Here is a 27,325-nt window from a genome sequence, read left to right on the forward strand (position 1 = left end):
AACGCTGTTCTCTTGTGCCATAGAGAGTAATTTTTTGGGGATAGGAATTTATGTGATCAATTGAGGAGCGATTCAGAACAGTGCGACAGCGACCAACCGCAGCAGCAGAAGTCAGATGGCCACGTTGCCGCCTGCAGTCTGTGCGTTGCGGAACACAGCGACAGACAAGCTATGCAGTTGCCAGGAACAACTGCGCGAGGCGAGATGTCTGTTAACACCACCGCTGTTATTGCACTGTTGTTGGAAGAGGACGATGATGACATTTTATTGTTGCATTCCATGAAAAGATGAAAGCTGGTAATGCCTTTATATAAAAGTAGAACTGCAGAAGGTAGTTACACAGCACTGATAAAAAGACATTTGTTAGGTGATGAAAATATCTTCAGGAGCTACTGTCGTTTAAATAAAAGACATTTTTAATTTCGTGCTCAGTTTTATTAAAGATGACATAATGCCACAGTGCCTAAGAAATGCAATAAGTGCAGAAGAAAAATTATATTTGACGCTAAGTCCACAAAATGTTATACATTATTAGATTGTGCTGCAGTTCCAAGACTTTGTGAGAGAGTTGTGGAGGTTGAAGAGCTGCTGTCATCACTTGGCTGATGTGTGTTGCACTGTGCAGCCATTATTTCATAGTCAGAAACGATCATACTTTTTTTTCTTCCCCCCCCCCCCCCCCCCCCTTATGCCTTATAAACTGGAGGTCAACTCCTGATAACTGTGCTGATGAAACGGAAAAATAAGTCAATATCATCATCATTGTCTTCCATAAACATTTTTAGTAAATTTTGCCTAATTTTGTCCCTTTCTTTCCACATTTGTAACATTGTATCATCATTACTACGAACTTTACTGTGTTTTCTTTTCTGTGCTGCCGCATAACGTTCATCGTTTGTTACCATAGATGTTTCACCACTATTTCCTATTGTATGTGTTTCTGCCGTATCTTCTTCCTGTGATGCCGAAGGGGCCAATTGACGAGTTCCACCTCCACTGTCTTCTTGGCTTTCTTGTATTGTTGTCTGTGATGATGTCAATGTAATATTTGTTCCTCCAGATCTGTGTTGTGCAACACTGTCAAGGAACGATGGCTGTTTGTCTTATTGTTTTTGAATTTTTTGAGGCAGCAGAGCCCGTTCCTAATTTTCTTTTCTTCTTGAACCTCCCTTAAAAATTTCCTCTTCTTCTTACAGTCATCACCTGTAAATGGAAATTACATTAGCTGTATGTTTTCGTTTGTTTCAGATTCTTGGCCACAGGTAAAAGTTACCAGTCTTTATCATTTGCCTATTGTATATCACCATTTTACATATCAAGAGTTGTTAAAAATGTTTTGAAGATATTAAGAATAAGGCTGCAGCCCATGTTGATGCCACGTTCTACCGAATCAGATTTCAGACGTATTGAAGAAGAATTTTGGCTTAAATGCAATATACCTAATTGTGTAGGTGCTATAGATGGAAAACATGTTCGCATAGGGGCACCATAGAAAAGTGGATCTCTGTTTTTTAATTACAAAGATTTTTTCAATTGTTCTGCTGGCTATTGTGGGCACAAATTGTAAATTAATTTGCATTGATGATGGCACTTACGGAAAAGAGTCTGATAACGGTATGTTTTAGAAATCAGCTGTTGTTGTTGTCTTCAGTCCTGAGACTGGTTTAATGCAGCTCTCCATGCTACTCTATCCTGTGCAATCTGCTTCATCTCCCAGTACCTACTGCAACCTACATCCTTCTGAATCTGCTTACTGTATTCATCTCTTGGTCTCCCTCTACGATTTTTACCTTCCACGCTGCCCTCCAACGCTAAATTTGTGATCCCTTGATGCCTCAAAACATGTCCTACCAACCGATCCCTTCTTCTAGTCAAGTTGTGCCACAAACTTCTCTTCTCCCCAATCCTATTCAATACCTCCTCATTAGTTACGTGATCTACCCATCTAATCTTCAGCATTCTTCTGTAGCACCACATTTCGAAAGCTTCTATTCTCTTCTTGTCCAAACTAGTTATCGTCCATGTTTCACTTCCATACATGGCTACACTCCAAACAAATACTTTCATAAACGACTTCCTGATACATAAAGCTATATTCGATGTTAACAAATTTCTCTTCTTGAGAAACACTTTCCTTGCCATTGCCATTCTACATTTTATATTCTCTCTACTTCGACCATCATCAGTTACGAGGGTCAGTCAAAAAGTAATGCCTCCTATTTTTTTTTCTTCGTTTAATTGTCAGTAAATTTAAATGCAATTACATAGGTTGAAAACCACAACATTGAGGATCATTTTGTCATTTTTCAATGTAATCTCCGCCCATCTCTACAGTTTTGGTCCATCTTTGAACAAGGGCATGTATCCCAGCACAGTAAAAATCACAGCTCTGCTTCCTAAGCCATTGACGCACGGATGTTTTGACGGCCTCCTCATCTTCAAAATGAATCCCACGATGAGCTTCTTTTAGTGGCCCGAACAGATGGAAGTCTGATGGTGCCAGGTCAGGGCTGTATGGGGGATGAGGCAAAACTTCCCATCCAATTTTGACAATCTCGTCAGAGGTGTGACGACTGGTGTGTGGTCTTGCATTGTCATGCAAAAGAAGAACATCTGCCATTGATTTTGTTGGGCGAACTCGCTGAAGACGTGCTTTAAGTTTTTTGAGGGTTGTGACGTATTGAACAGAATTTATTGTGCATCCCTGCTCCAAAAAATCAACCAGAATCACACCCTCTGTATCCCATAAAACTGTTGCCATAACTTTCCCTGCCGATCGCACAGTTTTGAATTTTTTCTTCCTCGGCGAGCTTGTGTGACGCCACTCCATTGACTGCCTCTTTGATTCGGGTTCAAAAAAATGCACCCATGTTTCGTCCCTGGTCACAATTTTTTTCAGAAACTCATCTCCCTCCAAGCGGAAGCGCTGCAAGTGTTGGGAGGCTATTGTTTTCCTTGCCTCTTTATTCTGATCGGTTAACATTCTTGGAACCCACCGTGCACAAACTTTTGAGTACCCCAATTGTTTAATAATCGTGATCACACTGCCTTTACTAAGAGAAATAATGCGACACACTTCATCTGCAATCACCCGACGGTCACCACGAATGATGTCATCAACTTGCTGAATGTTGTGTGGAGTCACTGCACTCACCGGCCTGCCGCTCCGCTGTTCGTCAGTCAACGGTGTTTGACCTTAAGCTTCCTTACAACGACGAACCCATCGTCTAACAGTGCTGACATCCACTGTCACAGCACCATACACCTTCTTCAGTCTTTCATGAATGCGTATGGGCGTTTCACCTTCTGCATTCAAGAATTCAATCACACAACGCTGTCTCAAACGAACATCGATGTCGGCCATCTTACAAACTTCTGCTGTGCTGCCACCTGTTGACACAGAAAGTTACTACTGCAGTGGATTGCAGAAGAAGGTTTGAGGAATGGCGCCAAATTAAAATTTTTCACTTAACTTAATTTTTTTAAGTAGAAAAAAAATGGGAGGCATTACTTTTTGACCGACCCTCGTATTTTACTTCCTAAATAGCAAAACTCCTTTACTACTTTAAGTGTCTCATTTCCTAATCTAATTCCCTCAGCATCACCCGATTTAATTTGACTACATTCCATTATCCTCATTTTCCTTTTGTTGATGTTCATCTTATATCCTCCTTTCAAGACACTGTCCATTTCATTCAACTGCTCTTCCAAGTCCTTTGCCGTCTCTGACAGAATTACAATGTCATCGGCGAACCTCAAAGTTTTTATTTCTTCTCCATGAATTTTAATACCTACTCCAAATTTTTCTTTTGTTTCCTTTACTGCTTGCTCAATATACAGATTGAATAACATCGGGGAGAGGCTACAACCCTGTCTCACTCCTTTCCCAACCACTGCTTCCCTTTCATGCCCCTCGACTCTTATGACTGCCATCTGGTTTCTGTACAAATTGTAAATAGCCTTTCGCTCCCTATATTTTACCCCTGCCACCTTCAGAATTTGAAAGAGAGTGTTCCAGTCAACATTGTCAAAAGCTTTCTCTAAGTCTACAAATGCTAGAAACGTAGGTTTGCCTTTTCTTAATCTTTCTTGTAAGATAAATCGTAAGGTCAGTATTGCCTCACGTGTTCCAACATTTCGACGGAATCCAAACTGATCCTCCCCGAGGTCCGCATCTACCAGTTTTTCCATTCGTCTGTAAAGAATTCGCGTTAGTATTTTGCAGCTGTGACTTATTAAACTGATAGTTCGGTAATTTTCACATCTGTCAGCGCCTGCTTTCTTTGGGATTGGAATTATTATATTCTTCTTGAAGTCTGAGGGTATTTCACCTGTCTCATACATCTTGCTCACCAGCTGGTAGAGTTTTGTCATAACTGGCTCTCCCAAGGCCGTCAGTAGTTCTAATGGAATGTTGTCTACTCCGGGGGCGTTGTTTCGACTCAGGTCTTTCAGTGCTCTGTCAAACTCTTCACGCAGTATCTTACCTCCCATTTCGTCTTCATCTACATCCTCTTCCATTTCCATAATATTGTCCTCAAGTACATCGCTCTTGTATAAACCTTCTATATACTCCTTCCACCTTTCTGCCTTCCCTTCTTTGCTTAGAACTGGATTGCCATCTGAGCTCTTGATATTCATACACGGGGTTCTCTTCTCTCCAAAGGTCTCTTTAATTTTCCTGTAGGCAGTATCTATCTTACCCCTAGTGAGATAAGCTTCTGCATCCTTACATTTGTCATCTAGCCATCCCTGCTTAGCCATTTTGCACTTCCTGTCGATCTCATTTTTGAGATGTTTGTATTCCTTTTTGCCTGCTTCATTTACTGCATTTTTATATTTTCTCCTTTCATCAATTAAATTCAATATTTCTTCTGTTACCCAAGGATTTCTAGCAACCCTCATCTTTTTACCTACTTTATCCTCTGCTGCCTTCACTACTTCATCCCTCAGAGCTACCCATTCTTCTTCAACTGTGTTTCTTTCCCCCATTGCTGCCAATTGTTCCCTTATGCTCTCCTTGAAACTCTGTACAACCTCTGGTTCTTTCAGCTTATCCAGATCCCATGTCCTTAAATTCCCACCTTTTTGCTGTTTCTTCAGTTTTAACCTACAGGTCATAACCAATAGATTGTGGTCAGAGTCCACATCTGCCCCTGGAAATGTCCTACAATTTAAAACCTGGTTCCTAAATCTCTGTCTTACCATTATATAATCTATCTGAAACCTGTCACTATCTCCAGGCTTCTTCCATGTATACAGTCTTCTTTTATGATTCTTGAACCAAGTGTTACCTATGATTAAGTTGTACTCTGGGCAAAACTCTACCAGGCGGCTTCCTCTTTCATTTCTTTGCCCCAGTCCATATTCACCTACTATGTTTCCTTCTCTCCCTCTTCCTACTACCGAATTCCAGTCACCTATGACTATTAAATTTTCGTCTCCTTTCACTATCTGAATGATTTCTTTTATTTGATCATATATTTCATCAATTTCTTCGTCATCTGCAGAGCTAGTTGGCATATAAACTTGTACTACTGTAGTAGGTGTGGCCTTCGTATCTATCTTGGCCACAATAATGCGTTCACTATGCTCTTTGTAGTAGCTTATCCGAATTCCTATTTTCCTATTCATTATTAAACCTACTCCTGCACTACCCTATTTGATTTTGTGTTTGTAACCCTGTAGTCACCTGACCAGAAGTCTTGTTCCTCCTGCCACCGAACTTCACTAATTCCCACTATATCTAACTTTAACCTGTCCGTTTCCCTTTTTAATTTTCTAACCTACCTGCCCGATTAAGGGATCTGACATTCCACGCTCCGATCCGTAGAATGCCATTTTTCTTTCTCCTGATAACGACGTCCTCCTGAGTAGTCCCCGCCCGGCGATCCGAATAGGGGACTATTTTACCTCCGGAATATTTTACCCAAGAGGACGTCATCATCATTTAATCATACAGTAAAGCTGCATGTCCTCGGGATAAATTACGGCTGTAGTTTCCCCTTGCTTTCAGCCGTTCGCAGTACCAGCACAGCTAGGCCGTTTTGGTTAATGTTGCAAGGCCAGATCAGTCAATTATCCAGACTGTTGCCCCTGCAACTACTGAAAAGGCTGCTGCCCCTCTTCAGGAACCACATGTTTGTCTGGCCTCTCAACAGATACCCCACCGTTGTGGTTGCACCTACGGTACGGCCATCTGTATCGCTGAGGCACGCAAGCCTCCCCACCAGCGGCAAGGTCCATGGTTCATGGGGGGGTGAAATCAGCTATGGGCAAGAAAATAGCCGCAAAGGAGTTTAATATACCTCCACCAAAATGTTTGTTGGGCACAGGTGTGGGTATATTCGGCCAGTAAAAGCAGTCTCCGGTCACGATGCGGTTCGGCGGCAGTGGCACTACTGGTCCCTGACCAGATGTGCGGTCTGTCGCCTAAGCAGGTATACGGCGGCAGATGACGCTGCCGCCGCGTTCAGCACGCCTCGCATTGCAAACAATGGCAACCAATGGTGCCGCCTGCAGCCTGTCGGTGCAGTCTGCGGTAGTGTTCGGAATCGCACCTTTATCAAACTTATTTCTGCACTACTGATTTGATTTCGTGATGCTTTTTTACCCCTCTGGTCACTAGGTGACTTCCCACAAGCAAGCAGATTGCTTACCCTTTGGTTTGTGACACCATGGATACTTAAGAAAGCTTTCTTGCGTACCTCTTATCGTCCAGTGCTGGATTTAATAAAATACTGAAAATTGTTGCATATCTTGGTTTGCAGTTGCCTCCTTCTGGTACTCTTCTTTGTCTTCTGGAAATATTACCTACAGTAATCAGCCCTTGGAGATAAGACTCTTGTGTGTCCTTTGATGTCATGTTATAGAAAAGTGAAAATACTTCATTTTCCCTCTTCAGGAATTCTTCCAAAGCCGTTTCTACGACATCTACAAAATTACACAGATATTTCAGTCACGCAATAAATCATTAGTTTACTATTTTACTGTCATATAACATTACTTACTTGCACTCCACACCAGTGCGTTTCTTTGGAGCTAACTTTCCACTGTAGTTTTTGTATTCTAAACCTTTAATTCGCAACCCTTTTTATGATTTCACGCTGATACTCAACATTCTTTACACCTTTTTTCCTCTTTCTACTTTCACCATCATCATGTACATCCATATCTTCACCGTTCAACATTGCTGTGCTTCACAAAGAAAAACCGTGCAAACACAGAGACAATATTACACAACAGGCTAGCCAACGTTGGCTGCAGAAATAGCACTAGTCCTTGACAAGTGTTCTTTCTCCTCTCACTCATAACGTCGGGATCTTGTATGTCCCATTAAGAATGATGGACAAATGTTGTTTCTGCATTCATTCAATAGATGGAAATCAGCTTGATACTCAATTTAACCAAAAAGTGGACAAGTGTTGTTTCTGCAATCAGCGATTCATTTAAAGATGGCCGCACAAATGTGCATGATGAACAATGGAGTGGGCGTCCTTTGGTTGTTAATGAAAGTTTGGTGCAGGAAGTGGACAATAAGGTGAGAGAAAACAGACGCTTTACGATTTCCTCCTTGCGGGATGACTTTCTTAATGTTTCTTGTAGTGTTTTGTATGGCATTGTGACCGAGCACTTCAATTACCGAAAATTGTGTGGAAATTGGGTACCGAAAATGTTGACGGATGTGCACAAAACCAAATGTTTAGACAGTGCATTGACTTTTTCTTGAGCAGTATCACAATGACGGTGATGATTTCTTAAGCCAAATTGTTAAGGGCAATGAAACATGGCTGGCCTACATGACACCAGAAGTAGAGCAACAGTCCATGGAATGGCGGCATTCAGATTCACCCAGAAAAGTGAAGTTTTTAGCAAAAAATTTCTGCCTTGTAATGAGACAATCAATGCAGCAGCTTACTGTAAGACATTGCACAATCTGCGCCGTTCAATTCAGAACAAAAGACATGGCAAGCTGAGCAAGGGCATCGTTTTGCTGCAAGACAATGTCCGTCCGCATGTGGTGAATCAGACCAAAGATCTCATCACATCTTTTCGATGGGAAACTCTAGATCATCCTCCGTACAACCCCAAACTTGCGCCCAGTGACTACCATCTGTTCCTGTGCTTGAAGAAACACCTTTGTGGCCAGCGTCTTCAAGACGATGACAAAGTCAAAACAGTGGTGATGCAGTCAGGCGGCAGACTTCTATGAGGAGGGTATTCAAAAACTGGTACAACGTTATGACAAGTGCCTTAATATTGACGGAAATTATGTAGAAAAGTAGATCAAGGTACAGGCTTTCATGTAAAAGTAAAATTATTGAGATATCTTAGCATGTCCTTTTTTAATTTCATAACAGTTCTTACTTAAAAACATACCTTGTAATTAAGATTTGATCAGTGTTAACCCTTAAGATAACAATGTATTATTACACCCTACTGATGCCAATATTGTCAGAACGCTGTTTACTTTCTCAATGCTTACAAAATTCACTTCTAGATGTAAGTAGCATGCTCAGTATTGATGCTCAACCTTTCAGTTTACATGTACGTCAATAATTATCTATTTTTTAGCATTGTGACTTACGATCAGTTGATAACTTTAATACTGTGTTGTTCGTATGTTGACATCATTTTTCGTAACACTGTTTACAATGTGTTATTTCATCTGACATTGTTTTTATTTAATATTGTTTCTGTGCTGTTTTTCTTTAAGTTAATGTTCGCAGTTTGTTTATTTCATTCACTTTTTCAATTTTGTAATAAAAGACGGAAGTTGTGAGTTGTTGGTAAATACTAGTAATAGAGAATATTTTAGTGAAACTAGCAGCAGTTGAAAGATGATGTTTGTGCTGGTATAGAGATAGAAAATGATGACAGAATGGAAAATTCACAATACATTGAAGTGATTACAACTGAAACACCACAGCTGCTACCACATCCAATTCATAATGTGTCTGGACTGCAGCATATGCCATCACTGGGCTCTTTTTCAATTGAATATTTCAATTTAGTTTTCACTGCAGTGTTACTTCAAGTAACTGTCACTGAAACAAATTGCTCAGATAAGCAAGTTATATTTAAACATGCGGCTACTTTGTGCAGCCCATCTAAAAAATGTCACAAGAGCTGAGGGAAGAGGTTTCATAGCATGCTTACTGAATATGGGACTCAACAAAAGACCTATATTGTATTCTCATGCACAGAATCATAAAGACATTTCCATGGTTTGGCAAAATGTATTTTCTTCCAGAACACAAGTGTTGGGTGAGACAGGACTGCATACATCAGGCAGGTCCTTATGTACTGTACAGTTATTGTAATTATTATCTCTGTAAATAATGTTAAAAATTTTGTTTTTCTCAGAAATTTGTATGGGTTTTATGGACAATTATATGGAAACAAAAGCAAATTTATATTATTTAAAAAAAATACTTTTTATTTCATCACTTATAAACAATTTAAAGTGAAGATATATGAGAATCTGGGTATGCTTTGTAAACTACAATGAATAAGTGTCATTTTTTTCATATTTTTAAATTGAATGCAGCATGATATATGGCTGTTGAAATGAAACACTTCATGACAGTATAAAAACATATGATACTTTTAGCATTCATGGTTCCAAATGGCTGACTGCAAAAGGGTACTGTAAAATGAACGGATTTCAGCATCATGAGTGCATCTGATTGAACTATTGTCAGCCATTTTGAACCTGGATCAATCTGGTAAAAAATTTCAGTGTTACTAATCATGAGTGGTTGTAAGTGAGATTTCTTGAATAATTAACCTACTTGCACATTTTGAAAATGATCGAAGGAACCTGGGCTAGAATACGATTGGGATTCTGACAACCTTAGAACTATTTTCAGAGTGGGTTTTGCTGATTAGTAATTGAGACAGTTAAATGCTGTGGAAGTGGCGATATTACTACATATGATAAAAAGCACTCCGTCATTAGGCCACAAGTGGCCCATTGGGACCATCCGACTGCTGTGTCATCCTCAGCTGAGGATGCAGATAGAAGGGGCGCATGGTCATACACTGCTCTCCCGGTCGTTATGATGGTTTTCTTTGACCGGAGCAGCTACTATTCGGCCAAGTAGCTCCTCAATTGGCATCATGAGGCTGAGTGCACCTCGAAAAATGGCAACAGCACTTAACTTTGGTGATTTGACAGGAACCATTGTATCCACTCCAGTAAGGCCATTGCCACTACATATGATAGAGACTCTTATTTTATTTTCACCTTAAAGGAACATTAATGTGTGTGCTGAACTGGTTATAACCAAAGAGAACGGTCTGCTGTCATACTACAAATATTCTGAACTTATGTGAACAAACAATTTTAATGAGAATTTAATTTGATGATGTAGGAAACAGTTAATCCCAGCCACCTTTATCCCATCTGCATCTTTTATTAACTGGGAATGAACACTGCATTGAGCATTTTGCAAAAAATGGTTGGCTACTCTTAAATTTATTTTAAAAAAGATAGTTGGCCCCTCTGCACAGCCAGTTGTTAGTATAAGAGGTGGAATGTAAAATTTTCAGGACCGGTGCTGCCATCTGGGTAAGTAGGAGTAGTAGATCTTTGCACCGCTAAGTGGGGAGAGCTGCATAGCTGATGACTAAGTGTGCGGAGTGGCATTCAACTGGGAGGACTTGTTGCGTGTCCACAGTGAATTCCATAATACTCTGTGTTTGGTGTGTGGCAATTTTACGATGGGTCCATGAACAGAACAGTGTGTGTGTGTGTGTGTGTGTGTGTGTGTGTGTGTGTGTCAAATTCTGTGCGAATCTCAGGAAAAAGTGCTATGGAGACCCTTGCAATGATTCAACAAGTGTTTGGGGGACAGAGCATGAGCCGTATGCAGGTGTTTGAGTGGCATGCTCGGTTCAGGGTCGGCCGTACAGACATTGAAGATGACGCTCACACTGGAAGGCCCATTAGCCGCACAATGCCAGACATTGTTGCCAAACTTCAACAATTGGTTCGTGCGGATCAACATCGAACCATTCAAGACCTTGTGAATGAAGTGGGTATTGGTTATGAAACATGTCAACGAATGTTGACTGGTGAATTGGGCATGCATCGTGTCACCACCAAATTTGTGCCAAGGATCTTGACTGACGATCAGAAGGCACAGTGTGTTGAAGCAGACGTGGACCTTCATCAGACCGCATCCAATGATCCATCCTTTTATCACGGGTTATCACCAGCAACGAGAGCTGAATTTACAGTTATGACCCAGAGACAAAGCAACAACCATCCCAGTGGAAGAGCCTGGGCTCTCTGAGACCCAAAAAAGCGAGACAGGTGAAGAGCATGATCACCATTTTCTTTGATACCGAGGGAATTGTGCACAAAGAATTGGTCCCACCCAACCAAACAGTGAATTCCGTGTACTTTTGTGACATTTAGCGATGGCTCCATGAAAACGTGGGGCAACAATGGCCCGAACTTTGGCGTCAAGGGAACTGGCTGCTGCATCACGACAATGCGCCCTGTCACACGCCCTTGCTCACCAGGACCTTTTTGGCAAAAAAACAAGATGGCAGTTCTACCCCACCCACCATACTCGCCAGATTTGGCACCTTGCAACTTCACGATACTCCCAAAACTGAAACTCAAGTTGAAACGCCGTTGATTTGACACTCTAGAAAGGAGTCAAGAAGCATCGCTAGCGGTGATAAAGACCCTCAAAGACAGGACTTCCAGAAAACGTTTGACCAGTGGCAGAAGCACTGGGACTGGTGTGTACGTGCGGATGGGAACTACTTCAAGGGTGATGGTGACCATTAGTCCAAAGGTAAGGTTTTCAACAGATGGTAGCACCAGTCCCAAAAATTTTGGATAACACCTCGTGTACACACACACTAGCTTTTCCCCCACGCCTTCGACCCCGTTGCACATATATTGCATACATATGTATTCTTGATTCTTTGTTGTTTTACACCATACAGCTCCAGAGAGGATGTTTATTATTTGTGATATTTAGCTGTGAGACATGATCTTTGGTCTCAAAACCTATTGAAAAAATTATTGACTTGCTGTAGCGCTCATTCTCGCAATCTGACTGACACTGAACACCACATATAAGAGACAAAAAGTATTCTAAGAAATACCAACAAGTTGTTTTAGAAATTATTTACATATCACTCCATTCTCATCACCATTCCCATCACTAGGAGTATCTTACTCCCACAGTACTTTTATTAAAAAATAAATAAAATAAAATGTTGATGTTGATATCAGACTTAGTTAAAATTGCTCCAGGCATTCCTGAATGATGCTTTTATGTCACCCCTTTTCACCTTCACTCTCAGCTGTAGGTTGCCAAGGGGTGTTTTCTAGGTTTCACATTATGTGTGTACTGAATTGGTAGAAATTGTTTCAGTGTTAAAGAGAACAAACACACACACACACACACACACACACACACACACACACCTAGGGTTGAAAAATAATCAGGACTGTCATCAGTGAACCTATCAGCCCCAAAAACTATGGATTCAATATTGGTCATTATTGAATATTTTTAAATGTCATGGCTTCTCATCCCCACACCCATCTCTAGGTATGGCAGTTAGGGATATATTACCTACAAAGCATTTTTATACAAATAATGACTTGCATATATACAAGATTTGGTTAAAATTACTCCAGACACTCCTGAGCTGCACATCTGTGTCACCCAGTCTTCACCAGCTCCTCCCCGTCTCACTCCCTCCAACCCTGTCTAAGGTACGTGGTTCTTTCTCACACAGGTAATAAATTATACATGTATCAAGTCTTGTTGAAACTATCAATTGGTTTAGGACGAATGATTATATACACATATATTAATGGGATGTTGTGGAAATAAACAAGTAACATTTGTCTGTTGGAATTTTCTCTAACCTTGACAACATGTTCAGTCATGTAGATCACAAAATCTCTTAAGGAAGCTTAAACATTACAGTGTTCGAAGAATTCCCATTGTACGGGAGGAGTCATATTGTAGTAATAGATACCATACAGCCACATTAATAAATAATGCCACTGGAATGATTCAAAATTTGGTTTGGAAGAACATTAAATATGGTTTCTTATGAGTCAGTACATGAAATTTATTGTTCTTGACTTATCAGGGTGCCTACGACCTGGGACAACTGGGAGATCGGGAAAAACGCGGGAATTTTTTCATCCGGGAAAAACCCGGGAATTTTTTGAATTCCGGGAATTTTTCATTGTTTTTGTTATCAATCAAATTTTTGTAATTTTGACTGGTAAGAACCAATACTCTAATAAAGGATATTACTGTATCCTGCTACTGTAGAATAATACTGCAGCCATAAAACACGATCGAAAGAAAAAACTAAAACTTAAATTGCAAAGGAAGTGTGCCATATACAGCAACAAAACACAGTGCTCACGCAAGCGTCTGCCAACAGCAAAATTTGTCAAGGGCTTTAGGAAGACTATGCAATGCTTCGTAACAACAAATTGCCTCCGATGAGCATGACATCACAACTATTAACATTAGATTTCTTTTAGCAGCTATGAGTGGGATGATGCGCATGTACAGTTGAGTAGTATCTTCTTCCGCTTCTGGCTACGTGATGTCCGTCAGTGGAATCCTCTTCACATTTAGAAATAAACTTTCCTGCAGACAAAAGGGGCTATACGAGTTGAGCAGAGTATAGCCGAATGAAAGAAAGCCAACCACTGTCTGATTATGTGGTCGATAGGGTTTGCGAATGATGAGCGTTGTTACGATTACCAGCGAAATCCATAGATTCAGGCTACCAGAGTGCGAATAAACGGCTAACAGGTAAGCAAGATTACATATTATCTTCTCGGTGTATCCAAGAAAATGAAATTTTGTCAGAAAATTTTTGGCCAGATCGCTATACTAGCAAGGGCCAGCAGCCACTTTAAGGTCTAATCTGGAAGTAGCACGGAAAACGCTTTGTATGAACGTGTAACAATGCCTAACCGGAGAATAACTGCGGGATAACTAAACTGATGATTCTGGCAGAGTTAGTGAAGTTAACCGGTGAATAAGCTTTGACATTGGCAGGAATAGATACAGAATTACTGATGACAATGTTTTTGTTAGAATGAGGAAGGAGAAGAAACGGGGACATCACACAAATTATGGAAGAATAAGACAATTCCAAATTTCCATAAAAATTTCACACTACTACTTTTTGATCTCATTCGTGAGAAACTGGATCCTATGAATGAAGTGTAAAACTATTTCTTAACGTAAAGCTTTTTGCTTGTAGTAGGCCTAATAGCCCCCCTCTCCCATGAACCATGGACCTTGCCATTGGAGGGGAGGCTTGCGTGTCTCAGCGATACAGATAGCCGCTCCGTAGGTGCAACCACAGCGGAGGGGTACCTGTTGAGAGGCCAGACAAACGCGGGCAGCAGCCTTTTCATTAGTTGCAGGGGCAACAGTCTGGATGATAGACTGATCTGGCCTTGTTACACTAACCAAAATGGCCTTGCTGTTCTGGTACTGCGAACGGCTGAAAACAAGGGGAAACTACAGCCGTAATTTTACCCGAGGGCATGCAGCTTTACTGTATGATTAAATGATGATGGCGTCCTCTTGGGTAAAATATTCCGGAGGTAAAATAGTCCCCCATTTGGATCTCTGGGAGGGGACTACTCAGGAGGACGACGTTATCAAGAGAAAGAAAACTGGCATTCTACAGATCAGAGTGTGGAATCTCAGATCCCTTAATCGGTCAGGTAGGTTAGAAAATTTAAAAAGGGAAATTAGTGAAGTTCGGTGGCAGGAGGAACAAGACTTTTGGTCAGGTGAATACAGGGTTATAAATACAAAATCAAATAGGGGTAATGCAGGAATAAGTTTAATAATGAATAAAAAAATAGGAGTGCGGGTAAGCTACTACAAACAGCATAGTGAATGAATTATTGTGGCCAAGATATACACGAAGCACACCTACTACAGTAGTACAAGTTTATATGCCAATTAGCTGTGCAGATGATGATGAAATTAATGAAATGTATGAGGAGATAAAAGAAATTATTCAGGTAGTGAATTGAGATGAAAATTTAATAGTCATGGGTGACTGGAATTCGACAGTAGAAGAAGGAAGAGGAGACGTAGTAGGTGAATATGGATTGGGGCTAGGAAATGAAAGAGGAAGCCGCCTGGAAGAATTTTGCTCAGAGCATAACTTAATCATAGCTAACACTTGGTTCAAGAATCATGAAAGAAGGTTGTATACATGGAAGAACCCTGGAGATACTAAAAGATTCAGATAGATTATATAATGGTAAGACAGAGATTTAGGAACCAGGTTTTAAATTGTAAGGCATTTCCAAGGGCAGATGTGGACTCTGACCACACTCTATTGGTTATGAACTGTAGATTAAAACTGAACAAACTGCAAAAAGGTGGGAATTTAAGGAGATGGGACCTGGATAAACTGACTAAACCAAAGGTTGTACTGAGTTTCAGGAAGAGCATAAGGGAACAATTGACAGGAATGGGGAAAAGAAATACAGTAGAAGAAGAATGGGTAGCTCTGAGGAATGAAGTAGTGAAGGCAGCAGAGGATCAAGTAGGTAAAAAGACGAGGGCTAGTAAAAATCCTTGAGTAACAGAAGAAATAATGAATTTAACTGATGAAAGGAGAAAATATAAAAATTCAGTAAATGAAGCAGGCAAAAAGTAATACAAAAGTCTCAAAAATGAGATCGACAGGAAGTGCAAAATGGCTAAGCAGGCATGGCTAGAGGACAAATGCAAGGCTGTAGAGGCTTATCTCACTAGGGGTAAGATAGATACTGCCTACAGAAAAATTAAAGACACCTGTGGAGAAAAGAGATCCACTGGTATGAATTGAGCTCAGATGGAAACCCAGTTCTAAGCAAAGAAGGGAAAGCAGAAAGGTGGAAGGAGTATATAGAGGGTCTATATAAGGGCGATGTACTTGAGGATAATATTATGGAAATGGAAGAGGATGTAGATGAAGATGAAATGGGAGATATGATACTGCGTGAAGAGTTTGACAGAGCACTGAAAGACCTAAGTCGAAACAAGGCCCCAGGAGTAGACAACATTCCATTAGAATTACTGACAGCCTTGGGAGAGCCAGTCCTAACAAAACTCTCATCTGGTGAGCAAGATGTGTGAGACAGGCGAAATACACTCAGACGTCAAGAAGAATATAATATTTCCAATCCCAAAGAAAGCAGGTGTTGACAGATGTGAAAATTACCGAGCTATCAGTTTAATAAGTCACAGCTGCAAAGTAGTAATGCGAATTCTTTACAGACGAATGGAAAAACTAAGGGAGGCCGACCTCGGGGACGATCAGTTTGGATTCCGTAGAAATGTTGGAACACGTGAGGCAATACAGACCCTATGACGAAAGGCTATTTACAATTTGTACAGAAAGTAGATGGCAGTTATAAGAGTCGAGGGACATGAAAGGGAAGCAATGGTTGGGAAGGGAGTGAGACAGGGTTGTAGCCTCTCCCCGATGTTATTCAATCTGTATATTGAGCAAGCAGTAAAGGAAACGAAAGAAAAATTTGGAGTAGATATTAAAATCCATGAAGAAGAAATAAAAAACTCTGAGGTTTGCCGATGACATTGTAATTCTGTCAGAGACAGCAAAGGACTTGGAAAAGCAGTTGAACGGAATGGACAGTGTCTTGAAAGGAGGATATAAGATGAAATGAATAAAAGCAAAATGAGGATAATGGAATGTAGTCGAATTAAGTCGGGTGATGCTGAGGGAATTAGATTAGGAAATGAGACACTTAAAGTCATAAAGGAGTTTCGCTATTTGTTGAGCAAACCAACTGATGATGGTCGAAGTAGAAGATACAAAATGTAGACTGGCAATGGCAAGGAAAGCGTTTCTGAAGAAGAAAAATTTATTAACATCGAGTATAGATTTAAATGTCAGGAAGTCATTTCTGAACGTATTTGTATCGAGTGTAGCCATGTATGGAAGTGAAACGTGGACCGATAAATAGCTTAGACAAGAAAAGAATAGAAGCTTTCGAAATGTGGTGCTACAGAAGAATGTTGAAGATTAGATGGGTAGATCACATAACGAATGAGGAGTTATTGAATAGAATTGGGGAGAAGAGGAGCTTGTGGCACAACTTGACTAGAAAAAGGGATCGGTTGGTAGGACATGTTCTGAGAGATAGAGGGATCACCAATTTAGTATTGGATGGCAGCGTGGAGGGTAAAAATCGTATAGGGAGACCAAGAGATGAATACACTAAGCAGATTCAGAAGGATGTAGGCTGCAGTAGGTACTGGGAGATGAAGAAGCTTGCACAGGATAGAGTAGCATGGAGAGCTACATCAAACCAGCCTCAGGACTGAAGACCACAACAGCAACAGGCCTAATAGGCATTTGATATTGTTACTTAGTGAATTATAATCTGCCATGTTATCTGCCAAAACAGTCTCGTTTATTTGGCATGTGTTGCAATTGCTGCAGTATTATAAAGGCCTATTTTGTTTTATCTCACAGACTGACAAAATATAGGTAATCAGGTCGAGAAACCACACCAGTCTTGGGCCTATTTGTAACTACAACTTTTTTAGTATTAGACGACAACATTTCAATTTTTCATGTAGCAAAACGTTTGACGAACTTTGATGAGGTAACAGATCCTTTCACAGAAAGGAAAGCACGCCATGTAAAGCTGTAGCAAGATTAGAGAGAAAAAAAATTCTAAGAGCTAAGGATTGAAGAAATGTGTACTGCCTTGCTTGTCTTTTCTCTTTAGTGGCTTTATGTATCCTATACTTAATTTTATGTTGCACAAAGCAGCAAGTTAGAATAAAGAGTACAAAGTTTCTGAAGAGTTGTGTAAAAAAAAAAGAAAACGGGGGGGGGGGGGGGGGGGGGGCAGTATGTCAAACCGGCCAACTGGAATCAGGACAGGCACCATAGGACATTTTAATTTCCGCTGTCCTGAATATAGTTTCATGCCATCCAGTACAAAATATACACATTTCAATTGCACGGACCGAAATACAGTGACGTGCGATAGAAGAATGCTGTGTGAAGAGGTGTGGCACTGCACTTTGGCACACCTAAGATCAGATAACATGTCTTACAATTCCTCGGACACGTATGTTTCATGTATCAGAGGCTTCCGATAGATGTGCGCTAGAAAATGAACGTATTATTGAAAATTTGATTTTTTAAATTTTTGATGTCCTTTCTCAAACGCTTGAGGGATGCCACTATCTACTATTGCCCCAGTTCGGAAATATTGTAGATACAGGTCTGATGCACAGAGCAGTCTTAGTTATAATAGGGAAGTGGGTAGTTAATATCAGGTTGCTGCCTACTTCACTGGGAATCTGGGACTCATTTAAAAATCAATTCTTTGATGACGAGCCACTTAGAAGAATTTATAGCCCATAAGCACACACTTTTACGTCATTATTAAAAAATTTACTGGCACATTTGTATATCTTAAAATGTAATACGTGCATAAAAGACGGACATTATATGTGAAAGCTTAGCTTCTCTTGCAGCGTATTGGCCTTAGAGAGCAATATTAAATGTGAAAGCTTTGTTTTTCTTGTAGCAACATTATATATATATATATATATATATATATATTAATTTAAACCATTAACTTTTCCTGTTCGTGTGTTTGCACTACGTAACAGTGATGTTGCTATTGGCTGACTACACCATGTGACCGAAGCTCTGAATATCCGCTGTCATCGGCTGGCGAGATCACGTGACATGAGCTATGACTGGCTCACAAATAACGCATCGCAATCTCGATTTCAATGCTTCGGAAAGTAACATGCGGTGTTTAGTGGAATTCAAATTTATACTTTCGTAAGATGAAAATATGCAGCGTACATGTTACTGCACATAAAACATCTTTCCAAAAGGTGTTTTGTTTTCTAAAGCACCAGGAAATTCTACGCCCATGTGTAAAACCATAACCATTCAAAGGATTGATAAGTTATACAGTTCTGAGAGAAAATATACTGTCAATTAACAGGGAAAAACTATGTTTCCACCCGGGAGAAAGTGAATTTTTAACCGGAAAATCCGGGAGAAACGCGGGAATTTTTTTTCCTTGTCCATGTATACATCCTGCTTATATAAATGATTTACTGAAGGCATTTCAAAAACTGCATTGTTTTCTGATAACAGATGTATACTGATAGAGGCTGTCTCTTGACCACAGTTTGGCAGGGGCCATTCATGCAGACAGATAGCATGTTAGTGGTCATATCCATGTATAGAGCCACACAGTTGTTGCTGCTTAGATGGTAGACTACATTGTTACTTTCACAGTTGGCCTGGCCTTTGATGGAGGTAGGAATTGCATGTGACTGAACTGGAGTAAGTGGTAGTTGGTAGATGTATGGGACAAGTCTTGTATCTAGGTCTTTTACAGGTATATGAACCCACCTCCATAGCTGACATCACTAACGTATGCCTGTGAGGTGACATTTAAGTCCTTGATCACTATTCTTTGTACCAATGTCCTGAATTAAAATCCATGCCTTTCTGTAGCACCTCATGATGCGAGGGCATGTGACGCTGTTGACGGTGGTCTGTCAATCGGGTGGAGATGTTAAGCCCTGTGACAGACATACTTGGCGCTGTTCGAGAGGAGTAGGTGTGTGTCAGCACTGGGTTTCACCATTCCCTTCTCTCTTCCTCTTACCATCATCATCATCACCATCATCATCATCATCATCATCACCATACAAAACAAACATAACGCCACAGTATACATACATACATATACTGCAATCACTCACACTCGACAAATACACATAAGACGCAATCCCCCATATCTGCAAGGAAATGGGCCATTGTGCATGTAGGAGGAAAAGTCTTGCTGACTTTGTGGCTAAATCTACCACTTGGGTTCTCCAAGCCAATGATGCCATGTGACCTCAGAGGAATATGAGCTATGGGCCAAGGAGTGTGAGCAGAGGAAGAATAAGGAAAGACAAGGTTATTGCATAGGTTGTGTGAGCTGTGGAGTACCACTGTGGGAGGGGTAGGGAGAATATTTCTCATTTCAGGGTTGTCAAAACACTGGTTGAGAACATGATTTAATTGCTTTTGCACTTTCTGGACAAGAAGGGGGAAGTTTAGCTTGTCTGCAAAGGCCTCAGACCCTCGGCATATTCAGAGGAACTGCTCGTCACTTCATATGTGATAACCACAGGTGGCTAGGTTTGATGTGGATAGAGCTGCTGACTGTGCCATCTGTGAGGTAGAGATTGGCATTGAAGAAGGTCATATGTTGGACCGAGTAGAGCTAGGTGAAGTGAGTGGGGCAGAAAGAATTGAGGATAGGATGTCCTCAATGTCAGTCCAGATCATGAAGATGTCATCAGTGCATCTGAACCAGATGAAGGGTTTGGGATTCTGGGTAGCTGGAAAGGATCCTTCTAGATGGCATGAATAGGTTTGCATTAGGATGGTACCATATGAGTGCACATGGCTGCACAACAGATATGTTTAAAGGTGATGCCTTCAAAGGAGAAGTAATGATTGGTGAGGACGTAGTTTGTCATGGTGACTAGAAAGTAAGTTTTAGGTCTGGAGCCTGTAGGCATTGGGGATTTATTGTAGAGGGAGATGGCGCCAATAGTAACAAGCAGAGTGGTAAAGAGACAGGAACTGTGCAGAGTCTGTAGTGAAAATAGTTCATGTCTTTTAAATAGTAGGATAGGCAACCCTGTAGGTAATTGGTATTGGTCCACAAGGGCAGAGATTTTCCCTGTGGAGCACAGTATTCAGCCACGAGGGAGTGCCCTGGATAGTTTGGCTTACATATATTAGGAAGCACGTAGAAGTTTTGAGTGCAGGGACTGGTTGAAGTGAGGAGGGAGATAGACTTAGGGGAGAGGTCCCGGAATGGACTTAGAGGTTTGATGAGGGACTGAAGACCATTTGAAAAGTTACTGCTAGAATGGGGTCACTGTGGCAAGGCTTGTTAGGTGGACATGTGTAACAGCTAGTGGAGACCATCAGCCAGGTAATTCCTACAGTTCATAACACCAGAAATGGAACCTTTGTCAGCAGGTAGGATTATAACTTCAGTATACTTTTTTAGGTGGTTGATCGCAGTCCTTTCCATGGCTGTGAGCTTGGTTTCCATGTTGAAAGATGTGGGAATGATGGTGAGGCAAAGTTTGAGATTAGAAAATGCAGGAAAGTTACAGGAGATTATTGTGGGGAGGGGGGTTGGGGGGGGGGGGGGGTTATATTGAGTTCATTTGGGGCCTAGTCTGGTAGGGTTGGTGGCAAACAAGTGATCCCATGCAGAGACCGAGAGATGGAAAGAAGGTCGGTAACAAGTCCACCATTTTTGAATTTGAGAGTGGGGCAAAAGGTGAGGCCTTTGGAAGGAACTGATACACTTTTGGAGGACAGCTTCATAACCATATTGTGGGTCTGTTTAGGCTCTGGGTTGTGTAAGGTGTTGGGAAGGAGTTTTAGGTTGAGACAGATGTAGTAGATCTGCAAGGCGGGTTTAGCTGCTAAAATGGGGTATGGGGAAGGTTTAATGGAGGTTCGTGGATGTAATGGTGGTGATTAGTTGCCGTCAAAGGTGGGAGTGAGATAGAGAAATTGGACAGTTTTTTCAAGAGGTGTTCTGTGCCAGAAATAGAGACCAACTGGCACACTAAATTTAACTCTAGTTCAAAATTTAATACATTCAGGCAGAAGTATTATTGGAAATTGTCACATATTCAACAACAAATTAAAAGAGTACCTTATTAGCAACTGTCTTCCATAATTATCAAAACATTTGTGCTCCATGAGGAATATACCTGTTTAATACTAGTATTCATTTTAAACAAGTACTAACTTTTCCATTGTATAAAGAGCTGATAGTGTTCTGTGAAGTGAGAGACCTTACATAAGTGCTTAGTATTAAGTAACAAAAAGTTGCTGATCATTGTAACAGAAAATTAGTAGGTGCTGTTCTAATATAGTAATCTAGAAGAAATTCCCTCTAGTTGTATTTCCAGGAGCAGCCTGCAATCAGTTATGAGTTATTGGCAGTGAGAGGTAAACTTCAAACGAAGAAAAGAAAAAAACGAGGGTTTCTCAGTGAGCAATCAAGAGATAAATGATGACAATTGATAGTAGAGACAGGAAAACACAAAAAGTGGATGAGGGAACAAGCTGTAGTGGAACATGTTAATGAGTGGACAGAACATACAGCTAGGTGAGAGGATGGTGAAAGGACCAATCAAATACTTAACTGGACTTGAAGAGATACGAGAGGGCCAGAAAGATGACCTAATGGAAGTGTAGAAAATAACATTTGAAAACACGTAGCAGCAACATGGATGCATGTAGCTTAATATAATAATGCACAGAGTAGTTTGGATAAGGTACTTGTCCATCAGTGGCTGGCTGACTCGTGCTGAGAGTTATGGCGATGTGTAGGATAGATTTAAAGCCGGAGGTGACTGCTACTTACTGTAAAATATTCTTTCATGGGTGTTACCTAATCACGTTGAAGACATACGTTGTTGTTATGGTTTTCAGATCGAAGACTGGTTTGATTTAGCCCTCTGTGATAGCCTATCCTGTGCAAGCCTTTTCATCTCTACATTATTAATGTAATTTTCACCCATTGAATCATACACAAGAGTGTTGCCCCTCTTCAGGAACGAGATGTTAGTTGGGAGGCAGGGGTTATCAAAGAGTAGGTAGATGTATGCATTTAAAATTTCATTTACAAATGCCACAGGTTGCCAAGTTCACTACAAGACTGAGATGAAAGCAACTTAAAGCAAAAAGCATATACTGGGATTCAGGTATCGTATGTCATTTTGTCAGTTGTCAATTGTTTTTTACTGGCATCACATTTATTTCTTGCAACAATTTATTGTTCTGTAGTGTCTCCAGTGATCAAGTTTGAATTTCCTAAACTCAGGTTTATAATTATCTGATAGTCCTGCAAGTAGAATAAACCCAGTCCATTGTTCTTTAACTCCAAAGCAATAACCATTCAATTTTGTGATATGGAAATTATCTTTGACACGTATTCTTTGACGATTTTCTAGTCTGGTTGTCAATATCTTTAGTGAGCCTAGTCATCGGAAGAGGCCAGAATCTATGTAAACATGCTTTAGCGCTAATAGAAAGCACTGATGCTCAAATCGTTATAGACACTGAAAGCTGGCTAAAGCCGGATATAAGCTCAGCCAAAATTTTTGCGAAGAACCTAACAGTGTTCCGAAAGGATAGGCTAAACACGGTTGGCAGAGGCGTGTTTGTTGCTGTCAGAAGTAGTTTTACTTGTCATGAAATTGAAGTAGATACTTCCTGTGAGTTAGTATGGGCAGAGGTCATTGTTACAAACCGGAATAAAATAATGGATCCTTTTACCGACCTCCAAATTCAGATGATACAGTTGCTGAAAAGTTCAAAGAAAACGTGAGTTTGATTTCAAACACGTACCCAAATCAGACGATAATAGTTGGTGGTGACTTTAATTTACCCTCGACATATTGGCGAAAATACATGTTTAATTCCGGAGGTATGCATAAAATATCATCCAAAATTGTGCTGAACACATTCTCTGAAAATTATCTTGAGCAATTAGTTCACGAGCCCATGCGAATAGTAAACAGTTGTGAAAACACACTTGACCTCTTAACAACAAATAATCCTGAGTTAATAACGAGCATCAAAACCGATTCAGGGATTAGTGAACACAGGGCTGTTGTAGCAAGACTGAATATTGTAATCTTCGAAAAATAAGTGAAAAATATACCTATTCAAAAAAGCAGATAAAAATTCACTTGAGCCTTCCTAAGAGACAATCTCCACTCATTCCAAATTTATAATATAAGTGTAGACCAGATGTGGCTTAAATTCAAAGAAATAGTATCAGCAGCAATTGAGAGATTTATACCAAATAAATTAACAAATGACGGAGCTGATCCTCCTTGGTACACAAAATGGGTTAGAACACTGTTGCAGAAACAACGAAACAAACATGCCAAATTTAAACAGACGCAAAATCCCCAAGATTGGCAATCTTTTACAGAAGCTCGAAATTTAGTACAGACTTCAATGCGAGAAGCTTATAACAGTTTCCACAACGAAACTTTGTCTCGAAACCTGGCACAAAATTCAAAGTGATTCTGGTCGTATGTGGAGTATGTTAGCAGCAAGAAACAATCAGTGCCTTCTCTGCATGATAGCAATAGAGAATGGAGATACCATGGAAGACAGTGCTTCCAAAGCAGAGTTACTAAACACAGCCTTCCGAAATGCCTTCACAAAAGAAGACGAAGTACATATTCCAGAATTCAAATCGAGAACAGCTACCAACATGAGTAACCTAGAAGTAAATATCCTCGGAGTAGTGAAGCAACTTAAATCACTTAATACAAGCAAGTCTTCTGGTCCAGACTGTATACTAATTAGGTTCCTTTCGGAATATGCTGACGTATTAGCTCCATACTTAACAATCATATACATCGTTCACTTGACGAAAGATCTGTACCCAAAGACTGGAAAGTTGCACAGGTCACACCAATATTCAAGAAAGGTAGTAGGAGTAATCCACTAAATTACAGGCCCATATCGTTAACGTCGATATGCAGCAGAATTTTAGAACATATATTGTGTTTGAACATAACGAATTACCTCAAAGAAATGGTCTATTGACACACAGTCAACATGGGTTAGGAAACATCATTCCTGTGAAACACAACTAGCTCTTTATTCACATAAGGTGCTGAGTGCTATTGTCAAGGGATTTCAGATCGATTCCGTATTTCTGGATTTTGACACTGTACCACGCAAGTGGTTCGTAGTGAAATTGCTTGCTTATGGAATATCGTCTCAGTTATGAGACTGGATCTGTGATTTCATGTCAGAGAGGTCACAGTTCATTGTAACTGACGGAAAGTCATCGAGTAAAACAGAAATGATTTCTGGTGTTCCCCAAGATAGTGTTATAGGCCATTTGCTGTTCCTTACCTATATAAACGATTTGGGAGGCAATCTAAGCAGCCGTCTTCGGTTGTTTGCACATGATGCTGTCGTTTGTCGACTAATAAAGTCATCAGAAGATCAAAACAAACTGCAAAATGATTTAGAAGAAATATCGGAATGGTGCGAAAAGTGGCAGTTGACCTTAAATAACGAAAAGTGTGAGGTCATCCACATGAGTGCTAAAAGGAATGCGTTAAACTTCGGTTACATGATAAATCAGTCTAATCTAAAAGCCATAAATTCAACTAAATACCTAGGTATTACAATTACAAACAATTTAAATTGGAAGGAACACACAGAAAATGTTGTGGGAAAGGCTAACCAAAGACAGTGTGTTATTGGCAGGACACTTAGAAAATGTAACAGACCTACTAAGGAGACTGCCTACACTATACTTGTCCGTCCTCTTTTAGAAAGAATACTGTTGCGCGGTGTGGGATTCTTACCAGATAGGACTGACAAAGTACATCGAAAAAGTTCAAAGAAAGGTAGCACGTTTTGTATTATCATGAAATATGGGAGAGAGTGTCACAAAAATGACACAGGATTTGGGCTGGACATCATTAAAAGAAAGGCATTTTTTGTTGTGATGGAATCTTCTCATGAAATTCCAATCATCAACTTTCTCCTCCGAATGCGAAAATATTTTGTTGACACCGGACCTACATAGGGAGGAACAATCACCAAATAAAATAAGGGAAATCAGAGCTTGTACGGAGAGATACAGGTGTTCATTCTTCCCGTGCACTATACGAGATTGGAATAATAGAGAATTGTGAAGGTTGTTCAATGAACCCTCTGCCAGGCAGAATGTTGATGCATTAGCTCCATATTTAACAATAATATACATCATTCGCTTGACGAAAGATCCGTACCCAAAGACTGGAAAGATGCACAGGCCACACCAATATCTGATGACTTTATTAGTCGATAAGCGACAGCGTCATCCGCTAATTTATCCTTTCAAAATAACAATGTGTATGGTGATGTATACTCTGTACCAACCTGACTTGTCCTACATCGTTTGTGCAAAATATGTACCTAAACATGATTTACAGGACCAATAAATAAATAAACAAACAACCGAAGATGGCTGCTCAGATTGTCTCCCAAATCATTGGAAAGAAATGGACAACTTCAGGCAGTTTTATGTAGCAGCCAAAATTCTCTGTTGTATTACATCAGTACTAACTTTCACTATATGAAAATTTAGATTATGACGAACAATGGACCTTCCTTGTGAAACAATTTTTATGTGTTGTCCAAATGCTCACAAGTGATCTTCAGTTTACAGAAACAGTGGAGAATTCAACAGAATTATATTATGAAGTGAGTTGACAAAACAATGTGTACCATTAAGTTGAAGTTACAGATAATAGTTTCGCATGCCTGATTCACACCATTACTTCCACTAGTTCTGTTTGGAGCCTTTTCCAAAGAAAAGCTTCTCCATACATCAAAAACATGTTTGCTAGTTGATGTTTATCTATGGGTGCACTTTCTAGGTGTCAGTAGAAAAAAATTTTAATGCTTTACTCAGAAACAGACTGTAGCAACAAACAAGAAATCCTACATATGGTTATCACCGTCACGGTGTAAGAAGAAGTAAATATGTTGAACGTCTGTGACTTCTGCATCTGAGTGATGGAACTTCTCTGTAGAACTAGCTATTTCAGAACTCAGATTCCATCTGTGCAAGGATACCATGTTTAGTTTTGGCATATAGAATTCTTAATTTTCTTCAGTTGTTGATTTTCCTCCTGACAGATAGGCACACCAGTGTCTCATATAGGTTGTAAGTGTAAGAGTGGTAATTAACAAATGAACAGGTACTTTTAGGTTCTTTAGTTTAACAGCAGTTTAACCGCCAGAGAACAATTTGATTAGTGCACAAAGACAGAATAGGTACAGAGAACAAACAACACAGAGTGGCAAAACCACTCCTGTGCCACATTTTACATGTACTCATCTTTCATCACTCAAAGTATTCAGATATCCCACCTCTATTTGTTGTTGATGTTCTACAACACATGCTTCCAGCTACTTCCATCTCATAATGATTGTGAAGTTCTTCAATAGCTGTATCTTCATTCATTTCTCTGCAAGCCACCTCCACCACCATTGTTTCCCCATTTTAGACAGTCTTTACAATGCAGAAAATACTCTTTGCTTCATTTTTTTGGGTCACATTAAGTTCCATTCTCACAGTCTTCTCTTACCTGTCACTAATAATATCACACAGACACTTTTTTCCTGTATTTTCCCTTACACCCCCCCCCCCCCCCAACACTGACTCAAACTG

At 40.2% G+C, this 27,325-nt stretch overlaps 1 protein-coding gene across 1 annotated transcript in view; it reads right to left on the reverse strand.

Annotated features, from left to right (window-relative positions):
* Nucleotides 1-413: 413 nt before the first annotated feature.
* Nucleotides 414-27,325, reverse strand: part of LOC126336384 (secretion-regulating guanine nucleotide exchange factor-like) — a 101,140-nt gene continuing 74,228 nt past the window's right edge. The window contains exon 7 of the mRNA XM_050000005.1: nt 414-1,203. Coding sequence (XP_049855962.1) covers nt 1,171-1,203 — 33 coding nt within the window. The 3' untranslated portion in view covers nt 414-1,170. The remainder of the gene's footprint in view (nt 1,204-27,325) is intronic.

This window comes from Schistocerca gregaria, chromosome 2, assembly GCF_023897955.1.
Source record: "Schistocerca gregaria isolate iqSchGreg1 chromosome 2, iqSchGreg1.2, whole genome shotgun sequence".
NCBI classification, from domain to species: domain Eukaryota; kingdom Metazoa; phylum Arthropoda; class Insecta; order Orthoptera; family Acrididae; genus Schistocerca; species Schistocerca gregaria.